Raw genomic sequence first — 12216 nt, forward strand, 5'->3', positions numbered from 1 at the left:
TTTGTCCCGCGTCCCGACCAATGTTTGGTCGGGACACTGGACAAAAAAGAAATTTTGCCCTCCGCTCTGGCGCTCGCGCCCCCCCCCCCCACCCCGGCTCCGCCCCCTCACTCCCCCATTGGCTCCCTCCCCAAATCCCCGCCCTGGCCCCGCCTCTTCCCCAACGACGCAGCATTCCTCCTCCCTCCCAGGCTTGCAGCATGGCGGCGCAAGCCTGAAGGGAGGGGGTGGCGGCGGTGCCTGGATCCTGGAGCTGGTGAGTCAGCTCCGGCACCCGGGCACCGGGCGGGCAAAGGGGGGCGGGCAAGGGAGGGAGACGGGGGGCTCAGCTGTGAACCCCCCCGCCGCACCAGAGGGCTTCTGCCCGGGCTGCTGCACCCGGGGCCAGGAGCGCAGCCTGGAGGCTGCTCCAGCCCTGCAGCCCGCGGGGCAGTGCGGTGGGTCTGGTCGGGGGCAGCGCAGAGTGGGCAGGGGGCCAGGTGGGCGGCGCGGGCCGAATCCCCGCTGCTGCCAGGGAGTCCCGCGCCTCTCCCTCCCGCTCGCAGCTGCGGCTTCTTCCCAGCAGGACGCGCCCCCTGGCCTGCCCCGCACACATGCGGCGCGCGTCCAGCTGCTCCTTCCCGGCGGGAGGGAGACTAGGCGCGGGGGACGCGCGCCACATGTGGCCGGGGCAGTGGGAGGCGCGTCCCGCCGGGAAGGAGCCACAGCCGCAAGCGGGAGGGAGAGGCGCGGGGCTCCCTGGCAGCAGCGGGGATTCGGTCCCTGCCGCCCACCCGGCTCCTGCCCGCTCCGCGCTGCCCCCGCCCGGACCCACCGTGCCCCGCATATGCCCGTGGCGGGCCAGGGGGCGGGAGGCTCCGCTGGGAGGGCAGCGCGCGGGGCCGGGGCCTGCTAATGCCCCAGGCCCCTTTAAACCTCTTTTTTTTTTTTTTTTGCTCCGCCCCCGCCCCGATATTTTATACTACTTATCTGGTCACCCTACCCCTGGTGCCCCCCGATGCTCTCTTGGGTGGGTCCGGCTCAAGCCTGCGTGAAAAAGTGGTAGGCTAGCAACCCACTGCAGGGAGAAAAGGACGCTGCTGCTAAGTATGCCACTGTGGGGCAAGGGGAAGAAAAAGGCAAAGCAGCCTGAGCGAGAAGACACCCCCCCTTGGGGAACGGCGCCGCCGCCGCCTGGGGTGTTGTTAGAAGGACTCCAAAAGAAATGGGCAGACCCTTGGATGCCGGGGCGGTTCCACCTGGGAGTACAATTCATGAGTTGGATAAGGAACTGGATATGTGAAAGGCGCAGGTTCTGACTGCGAAAGTAGAGAATGCCACTCTGAGCCAGGCAGTTACCTGCCTGAAGAAGGATCTGGTCCTGAAGGGGTCCACCCGGGAGAACAGGGTCTGGGGGGCTTATTCAGCTTGGGTCGCCACCATTGGGGTGAAAGCCCAGAGGGGTGCGGGACCATATGATGATTGGGACGGGGATATCTGGTATGATCCGGATCCCCCAGATCCGGACCCCGGATGGCCAGACCCCAGACACTGTGTTGTGGCAGTCCAAAGGGTGGTCCGAAACTATGGGCCTGCGCCCGCAGGGGGCAGGGAAGCTCCAAGTACCAGACACACTATGGCAGAGACCGAGTTGACTCCCGCGCAAGCAATAAAGTTAGCAAAAACCCTGGAGAAAAAATGGGTACACTGCGGACAACTCAAACAAGCAGGGTCTGCCCCAGTGGGAGCACTGTGCTAATTTGTTTCTAAGCTTCTATCTTTCAGCCTCCGAACCAGAACATCAAAAGAGCTGGTACCAGCTAAAGAGTTACAGAAATACCATGGTTATTGCGTCATGACAAAGTCCGTGTTCAGTGTTCTGTGTTCCATGTTCTGTATCTGTCTCTGGTGGGTGTCCTGTGCTAGCATTGGGTCCAAAGAGAGAGAGGGGATACTACACTAGACAGGGTAAATGCCTTTTCCTTTCTCTACTCCCCACATCTCCAACCAAATTATCTATCACATCCACCTCTGTCCAAAAGACTTTGGTCCCCAATGCATCAGGTTTATTTTTTGTTAGGTTCTCTAATAATCATTTTGTTGTTGATTTTTGTTATTAATACATTTGTATTGTTAGTAACATTTTCTTGCATTGTTAATTCCACACTTTCCTCTATGCACCCTGGTTCTACTTCCCCAAGCCCATAAGGGTTGTTCATGGGCCCCCATTATCACCCCCTAGTGGGATTTTTGGCCCGTAATTGTAGGGCCCCGTCTTTCAGGTCTTGGAATTGTTGCTCCCCCCCCAAGACCTCTTGAAAAGAACGGTTAGTAATAGAGGATTCTGCAACATTTTAGCAACTAAATGTTAGTTTAAGTATCAGCAATTTCACCAAGTTCTCTGTTACTATGTATCTTCCAAATCAGTTTAAACTTGCATAACACCTGTGGTACTCCTACAAATCTTATTTGTTGTGTGCATTTAAGGGTTAGGGTTAACTTTTATTGTTTGATGGCTATTGCAGCATCAAACTTGGGCCTCATTTTGTTTGTCAAGGTACCCAATTATTGTAATGGTGATGGTTTTATTGTATTCCCAATTATGATAATTGTGATTGTTTGTATTTGTGTTTATATTATATCTGGTGTTTAATCAATTGTGTTTTAGTTATATTCACCTGGTTATAATTGTTTGGTTTGTTTGCAACAGATCACCTGTGCCCTACGATGACAACAACTACTGTAATAATCATAGATCAAGGGGTGGAGTGTTGTAGGAGCAGCAGTGATCTGTATGCATTGTATAACTATGCTATGTATAACCAGTATGCTCAAAAGGTCTGTTACACTTCCCCCCCTCTTTTGTCTCCTCTCCCTCTCTGAATACCTGTGAAGTGGCTTTCCCCCTCCCCCTCTCTCCTGGAATGCTTGTGGGATAAATGGGCTGGTTAAACAGCTGAAAGATCAGAAGAGCTCCCAGGTAAACAAGGTGTCTGGGACTCTAATTAGGCAGCACTCACACACCCAATGCATGGACACTGCATAAGAGTTTGGCAGAAAGCAGCACGTTTATTATACTGATAGCTAAACTCAAAAGAAAAGGGGCTGGGGTCACACACACACTTGCACTCACGTTCCCAGGACAGGCAGAGCAATCAGTATAATAAACGTGCTGCTTTCTGCCAAACTCTGGTGGGTCATTAGTCCTCCCTAAGCTTATTAGCTGGCCCAATTTCGGGTAACAGCATCCATGGTCAAAAAAGCAAACAAATTGTTAGGACATATAAAGAATGGGACAGAAAATAATACTAGAAGTATTATAATACCATCATATAAAACAATGGTATGCCTTCGCTGGAATAATGTGTTTAGTTGTCAACCTTGCCCCAAAAACTACAGCAGAAGTAGAATGTGTCCAGAAATAGGTGATGAAAAAGATTACAAGCATGGAAAGACTACTGTAAGGAGAGATTGGAAAGACTAGGACTGTTTAGAGGAGAAACAAGAGGGGACATGATAGAGGTACACAATGTAATGAATAGTACAGAGAAAGTAAATCGGGTGCTCTTATTTAGCTTTGCTCATAGGAAAAGAACACAGGGACATTCACAGAAACTGAAAGGCAACAAATTTAAAACTGTTAAAAATTTGGAACACCACACAATCTGTATAACTCTGCCATAAGATATCCATGAGGCCAAGAGCTTAGTAGGAATCAAAAAAGGAATAGACATTTGTATGGATGGTGAAAACATCCAGGTATATTAGAAAAGAATATTTACACGCACAAGGATATGAACCCTCATACATCAGAGTATAAACCAACCACTAATGGTTTTAGGAATAAATATATCTTTTTGACAGGTTATTTCATAATTGTCCACTAGAGGATTTCTAGCACATTCCTTTGAAGCACCTGCTAGAAACAACTGTCAGAGACAGAATACTGGACTATACGGACCACTGAGCTAATCTGGTATAGTAGTTCCTATATTACATCAACTAGCTAAAAAGGTAAACAACAAAAACACTGCTATTGCAGGAGTGTTTAATAAAACATTATTAAACCCTATTCAGCCATGACATACCAAGCATTGTTTTCTCTTACCTGGCTCTTGCATTGTAATGACTGACTCAGCTTTCTCTTTTAATATACTAGCTGCTTTCTCAACCAAGGCACTAGTGGCAGTTTTACTAGCTTCCTTTCTTCCTGACATAAAATAGTTTACAATGAGATAGGTACTATACACATGAGGGACATACTCCCAAACATTTCAGAATCAGTTGCTGCATTATGTAATGTGCTCACAAGCTACCTAGCATGCATCCTACCATATGTTCATTCTTCACATTTTCAAACCACAAAGGTGGAGTACTTTTGCTGCCTTCTGGGTAGGCAAGATGACAATCTTGACGATCATGCATATATGGCTGTGGATCCACTGACATTTCACAAATGTTTTTAATTTAAAATTCACAAGCTTTCCTCTTTTCTGCTCTCCCAATATAAAGCATGTGTTTCTATATTACTTTATAAAATCTTATTTTTTACATGGGTACACAAGCAAAGAGGCTTTAAATCTTGTAACTCCTAGCACTTGCACAAAATCTAGTATTTTCTTTACATAAGGACTAAATGCTTTAGTGAAACAATGTTATGAAACAAAAATATTCATTCTTTTTTAAAAGGAAGGCTTTTCACATGCTCTGTTAAAGATAATTATAGATCCAAAATCACAACTGATTTAATGGAAGGAGTTATTTAAAAATCACTGACAACTGCAACATATAATTTATAGATTAACCTAATATTTGCATTGCTATGCAATTAGTTTTACTATAAGACATACTACAACAGTGAAAATAGCTCGTCACTGGTAACTTGAATGACAGTAGATTTAATATTTAATAATATACACAGGATAATTAAAAACAATTTTAAATGGCAACAATATTGAAAATTTATTCTTAATAATGATAGGCAAAATATGGTATAATCGGTTATAATTAGCGAGTATTCATTAAGCTGGAAAGGTTCCCGTAGTTTCCATTTCAGTTTTATTAACACAATGCCTGCCTCTGCAGGTCTTGTTGCAGTGCAAGCCTCTTTTCTTCCTGGCATTATTTCTTTTAGATTTAACATTAAAAAGAACATTCAAAGCTCTGAGCCCCCTGACAAACTTCCAAAACCCACAAAATAATTTGCAACAGGCATTAACACAGGAAATGAATGGGTCTAAGGCACATGGGCACTTTTGGAAATCCTACCAGGTGCTTGAGTACTTTTCAATGTTGTACCCATGGTCTGATGTAACATGTTAGCTTTTCACCTGACACACCTCGGAACCAAACTAGCTTTGGATCAGTTTCTGAACATTGTGTACTGGACTCAAATCCCCTAACAAAGTGGTCTCAATGGTACACCATGATTAGCAATCTGCACAAAAGCTGGAATAGCAAGAATATTCCAGGCCAAAACTAAGGGATGTGGAGAACTAAACATCTCATTTGCTTAAACTGAGAGTCTTTCTCAGCAGTATTTCTTACCTTTTTAAAAACCAGGTACAGGAAGAAAGTGAAAATTCACCTTTTAAAAATCAATGCAAGTGTCTAAATTAATGTAAAAATCAGAATTATTGCTGCTGCGACCAATGTGAATAGTGTTAAATCTTTAAAGTGTTCAAAAATGGTGAGAAAAGTACAATCTATATTAAACAGTTAAAATGAAGGAAGGGGAAAAAACCATACAATATGGAAATGCCAACTAAAGTACCAAAACATGAGACATGGTTAATGGACAGGTTTGCCGCTTACCTAGCTGTTTCACTATAGTGTCCTTCCTGGCTTTCATATATGAAGGGCTAAGCTTTTTTTCAGTTGAGACACTAGCTTCACTGTTTTTAGATTCCTTTCTTCCTGACATGAAAGTTATGAGATAAGAATTTAGGATATTTTAAACGAAATTTTATAGACTCAAATGGTGTACAAATACCATATCTAATGCACTTACTAACTGCAGGTGGTGACCTAATCAGCTGGAATGAAGAACCTTAAAAGATAAACAAGATAGGTTACATTTTTGCAAAGTAAGGACAGCTGTTCCTAGGCTTAGCTAGAATTAACTAAAAAGACTAAAATCTTCACTTAAATATGGTCTAAGGAGATAAAGAGAAATTCTTAGAAGGGGAATGTGGCAACAGAGACAGAGAGTTGGTATCAGGCTCAAGTCAGCTATGGTCTGTAGGGATTCAAAGGGATCCCCATACAATAACTTAAATTGCCTAGTCATATGAACGGATGGTGGTCTCAGTCCACTTCCTAATGGGCAAGGGTGGCCATCACAGAACCATTGCCACAACTGATAACTTGGACAGTCTCAGGACAGAGGCCAAGGACTGAAAGTTGGAGACTACTACAACTTTACTCACTGATCTTTTCAAATACAGTCGTGGTATGCTGGCAGGGCGGCAAGGGAAAAGCTTACGGTGCTGCTTGCCCCATCTGTATCTGTCCCACAGATGACTTCAATTTGCAAGCTGTCAAAGTGGGCACTTTTCACATGTACTCATTTTTTTTCTTGTTAACGAGTTAGGTATGAACCAAATCATAGCAAAAGTTTGATTAGCTATACTTGATCCCAACATTACACTAAAGCAGGAAACCCAGGAGAGTCTCTTTGAAGATTTTCTTCTTGATTTATCCATGGGGCTTTTTGGAGATGGCGCAGAAGTAATTTTATAATAGTGATAGTTTTCTTTTTTCCATATAATTCACCTTGATATACAAAGTTAATTTTCACTCACTATGGTACTACATTTCACTTAAAAATCATATTTGAAATGAGAGAAAGGTGGAATATCAAATGTCTCAATAAGCACACAGTTGTTTGCTACAGCTTCCTTTCCTTCACAGCACTGTGACTTTCCATATAACACCCAGAAGATGACAAACGTGAATGAAACCATTCAAGCATGTATGCTAAGAATCTGATGATGTACTAATGCTCTTTCCTAATGCTGGTGCCTGCTTCTGCAATAAGGGAAGTGCCTTAAACAATGTGATTTACTTGCAAAGTAAGAGTATTTCTTACGTTTTTCTAAGATCACAGCATTAAACTGATCATTGAATACTGTGGTTTCAGAGCACAAGAGTTCTGACAGAGAAGACATTTGACATCCATGACAACAGCCACTTTGGGTAAGGGAACCAGCAAAAATGAGAAAAGGAACAGAAACACATGACTTTCTAAACTTTGGTTTAAACTGGTTTAGTATAGGTCAGGTGTCTGTGGCACAGAGATCTAGCTGCTTCCTGCATATGCCACAACAGCATGGCCTATCCATGCTAGCAATGTGAAAATTCTTTGATTCAGATTAGATTTGTGTCTGAATACTGGCCATTTGCCAGTATTTGTATTTAATCAAATGACAAGATAATACACAAATGTCAAAAATATGATGGCATCCATTGAAGCTCTACTTCAATTCCACTAAAACTGGGAAACTCCAGAGTGCACCTTGCTTCTGAGCATAATGCGTGCAACGATGTTAAAAGCAAGGAAAGCCCAAGGTGCAGTCAATGGTGCAACAGCATCCTCCATAATCCTGCCACAATTCCAAACCACATCCCGTTGCTGCTACACTCCCCTCATTCCTTCCCATCTTCTCAAGGAAACGGACAGCTGCCAGGCACAAAATGGCCTCAGCTTGACCCTGCTCGTTCCTTTCTGATTGTTTCCAGAGAGCAAATGAACGACTAGCTCCTCCTAATCAGAGGCTCGCAGAAGTGGCATCCCACAACGTTCAGTACCATCCCCCCTTTTATTCCTCAACTTCTAGGTGAAGCCATTGTGGGAAACAATAGGGGCAACTGTGGGGATTTGATAGCTGCTTTCAACTACCTGAACGGGGGTTCCAAAGAGGATGGAGCTAGACTGTTCTCAGTAGTACCAGATGACAGAACAAGGAGTAATGGTCTCAAGTTGCAGTGGGGGAGGTTTAGGTGTTGGATATTAGGAAAAACGTTTTCACTAGGAGGGTGGTGAAGCACTGGAATGGGTTACCTAGGGAGGTGGTGGAATCTCCTTCCTTAGAGGTTTTTAAGGTCAGGCTTGACGAAGGCCTGGCTGGGATTATTTAGTTCGGGATTGGTCCTGCTTTGAGCAGGGGGTTGGACTAAATGACCTCCTGAGGTCCCTTCCAACCCTGATATTCTATGATTCTATGATACAAAGTCAGCAGTGTACTGACGACACCTAGCTCCCTATCCTTCTCTAACTCAGACCCCCTAGACAAGCCCCAAGGCAGAAACAGACCAGAATGAAAAAAGCTATCTGAAACTCAATCCGACAAGCCTGAGCTTATGCAGAGAGTTTGAGGAAAGCACTTAGAGAACCTATCAAAATATATCTGTTCCAATAATTGGGGGCATCTTCCCTAATCATCAACATGGTCTGCAGTCTAGCGATCCCACCTGACTCCTCAATATTGCTAGGCTTGCAGATTACATTGATCACTTGTGATCATTGAAGAGACTGTGTCCCATCCTGTCAGATATGGGTTGTGTTACAGTCACCAATGCTTCTGCACCTCTCAGGACTGAAACTGTAAGCAAAAGCTACCACAAAAATCCTGTCTAGTCCAGAATTCATCCAACAATCTTCTGAATGTGGTGAACTCATAAAAGCACATCAAACCTGTCTTCTACTTTCTGGGCTGTCTATCAAATTGCTGCAAGGTGAAATTAAGTTATTGGTTACTATGGATTATGCTCAATTTATCTTATCAACCACCTTGTCATTGCCAAAAAAGCACCTAACCAATTTTCATGCACAAATCTGGAACTCCATGTTCCGGAGATGAAGACTTGTAGGTATTGGAGAAAGGACATTCTTAACTACAGGCCCACTCTTCTGGAATTTGCTCTCTCCCAAAATAAATGTAAATATGACCCTGGCTGCTCTCAGAAAGAGTTTAAAGATACACTTCTATCTCTAGGTCTTACCAACTGATAAAATTATGAAATGCTGGGTTCCTAGTCAAAGTGATCAGTTTAAAAGTCGCAGGGAAGCATCATGTTTTGTCTCATTATTGAGATCTTTGCAAAGGCACCCAGGTACCATGGTGAAGGGCATCCTATAATAAATATTTCGAGTTTAAGTCTTTCAAAATCTTTTGCCCTCAAGGATTTCATATTGAAAGGGAAATTCTAGATACTTAGCTATACATACTTGCTGAAAAATGGACAGCTTTGCCATAGCATGTGCACACCCACACACATACACTTATACAGAATTTTAAAGGAAATATTTGTCTACTCCTGATAGCTTATGAAGCATCAAGAAGCATCCTTTGTGATAGAAAAAAATTAAAGTTTCCAGACTTCCTAGAGATCATAAGTCATGATCGAATAGGAGAGCTCAGTGGTTTGAGCATTGGCCTGCTAAACCAGGGATCTGGGGCGAAAATCTGTCAGCGACGGTACTTGGTCCTGCTGTGAAGGCAGGGGACTGGACTCAATGACCTTTCAAGGTCCCTTCCAGTTCTATGAGATAACTACTCTCACAATCTATGCAAAAAATTGCCATTTGGATTTATAAATACATGTTTTGCATAAAATAGTAAGCAAAGAGACTTTAATAGGAATACCATACATTTATAATCTCTCAAGCTTATTTAATAGACAAAGAAAAATGCTTTCCAGTTACCTTCTGCTCCAGGTTTGACTCGTTGCCTGGGTCCCTTTGTTGAAGACTGCCTTGGTATTCTTGCAGGACTTCCACTCTTAAAAAAAAAAAAAAAAAAAAAAAAAAAAACACGTTAATATAAGTTAGATTTCATTCATATAGACAGATCCACACACATATATAAATAAAATCAGGGCTAGCAAAATCTACTTGCACAGAGCAGGCAGGAAACTTTCCTAGATTAATGCAGTTTCTTACCTTTTTTGTTTTAAAGCAACTGAAGTTTATAGCCTTCACGGTTTCAAGAGATAACCTCACAAATGTGAACTAAGCGTACTCAACGCAGAGATGTCTTCCCAGTCTGCAGAAAGACTGTTCCAGTGCCACTGCAGGTCTTGGAGTGCCACTGCTGGTCTTGGAGTGATTGTTAGTGTTAAGGCAACCTGGGGGAAGTCAGCCACTGTAGGAGTGGGTGCCCTAGGGGCCTGCCACTCCCACTGCTGCAGCAGATATACTAGATGGGGCTCAACTGCCCCAAAGAAGGTCTCTGTATGGGGTATAAGGTGGCTTCCTTCCGCTCTAGCAGAAGATTCAGGCAGGGGAGGGGAGATCATACCATACAAAAACTTTACTCCAAAGCCAAATGTGGGGTAGACTGGAAAAAGACAGGTCTTCAGACAAGTACTATTTTGTCATATCCCCCTGCTCAAAAAAAAGGTGTCTTTGAATTGCTGTGAAGACTTCTGCTCACTTGCAGGTTGAATGATGAGCCCAATGATGGAGATTAGCTCATCATTTAACCATGGCTCCCTTGTTCTTATAGCATGGCACAGAGGGAACAGAACACCCAGTAGCTTTCACTATTTTTAGTGTCATCCAACATACCACTAATCAGTTTCACTGCCCTTTTACAGAACTTTCCTATTTTGTCTACATTATTTTTAAGATGTAGTGACCAAAATTGAACAGTATGAGGTGAGAGCATACCAGTGATTTATAGAATGCAGTTTTATTTTTCCCATATTCTCTATCCCTTTATATATCTCAGCATCTTGGTCCAAATCCTGAAATATATTTAGCACCTCTCAGGATTTCCCCCTCATCTGACTTTTGAATGCGTCTATGAATTAACAACGCATGTCTTCTGCATCCAAGAATAACTGCCAACCCTACTGATAATGCATATTCTCATGATATGAATGAGACTCATACCTTGATAATTTCTATATGGTTATTAAAAAATTCTTTGATACCCCCTCAAATCTGAACACTGCTCTAAGCTAAACAGCACACAATAATATTTCTTACATCTGTGATATCTGAAATACATGGCTATAGAACGCCTACCCATGCGTTAAGGAAAACGCTCACCATAAAAGACATGTATGACATTAAATGAAATATAGGAGAAAGAAAGGAAAAGTATGCTTACCAAACTACTCTATATTCCTATTCACAACAATGCTAGAATCAATTTCTAAGAAAGCACAGAGACAGTGCACCCCATGGATAATAATTTGAGACACTGTTAACATCAAGAAGGTGAAGATTACCTGCTAGAGGAGGGTTTGTAAATTTGCTTTTAGAGGGCATATTTCCCCCCTTATGTGTTAGTAATGTTAATGAGCACAATAGGAGTTAAGAATGCAGACCATAGAGAGAACTTACAGATTTTCTCCTAACACAAAACTGAAAAATAATTATTTTTAAACGGTGGTTACAATTATGTGATTGTTTCAACTCTTTGCAGGAGCTCACTACAGGCATCCTATGGGCAAGCAAGCAATCTATGAGCAAGTGAGATTGAGCCATTCAAAAACTAAAGTAAAATATGCACCAACAATACAAAGGCGCATACGTTTGCCTTCAGAATTTCAGAAGACTTGAAATAAAACAAGAACATACAGATATTACAGACAGAAAGTCACTACACAAAATGAACAACAGGTGATATTGAATAAAGCAACTGGTTTTGATAAACATTTATTCATTAGATTTTTGCAGTTATTTTACCTGTAGCAAGATAGGAAATGTTTTGGTTTCACTCTTTAGGAAGTATTGAGATTTACTGAAAAATAAAACTACTACAAACAAAAGTGAAGGTAATAATGAAGTGGTTTATTTATTCATAACATTATGCAAGAGGCAAAATAAAACCTAGCATTCCAGCAAAATCTGGGTTGAGAGCCTTTGGGGCACATCTGGTCTGGTCAAGCATTCTCATGACTTTTGGTGATGCAATTATTAGCACAGGTGGGGAAGAAGTTGAGAATAGGTGGAGAGGCTTCTAACAGAGCTGGGTTAGTGATTTATTAACGTCAAGTAGGGAGTGAAAGCATGGTTTTACATTTTTGTACAACACGTGCACCATGGCAACAGGTGCAAAATAATAGCTAATTTTTATCACTATGGTAATGTACAAAAATAGAAAGACCACATGTTTACAATCTGACTTTTTCCAAAGGGAGATTAAAAAAAAAAAAAGTGTTAATTCTGTTCTCTTACAAATTCAGATGCTCTGAGACTTTAAAGAGCAGTCACTAATGGAGTCA

The 12216-nt window shown here is 42.6% G+C and overlaps 1 protein-coding gene across 1 annotated transcript in view; it reads right to left on the minus strand.

Annotated features, from left to right (window-relative positions):
• The window catches only part of TRAF3IP1 (TRAF3 interacting protein 1), a 119526-nt gene that overhangs the window by 82399 nt on the left and 24911 nt on the right, over positions 1 to 12216 (minus strand). Inside the window, exons 8-11 of the mRNA XM_065413622.1 lie at positions 9686 to 9761; positions 5990 to 6028; positions 5794 to 5895; positions 4088 to 4189 (exon numbers count right to left, since the gene is read on the minus strand). Coding sequence (XP_065269694.1) covers positions 4088 to 4189; positions 5794 to 5895; positions 5990 to 6028; positions 9686 to 9761 — 319 coding nt within the window. The remainder of the gene's footprint in view (positions 1 to 4087; positions 4190 to 5793; positions 5896 to 5989; positions 6029 to 9685; positions 9762 to 12216) is intronic.

Source organism: Emys orbicularis, chromosome 11 (genome assembly GCF_028017835.1).
Source record: "Emys orbicularis isolate rEmyOrb1 chromosome 11, rEmyOrb1.hap1, whole genome shotgun sequence".
Taxonomy (NCBI): domain Eukaryota; kingdom Metazoa; phylum Chordata; order Testudines; family Emydidae; genus Emys; species Emys orbicularis.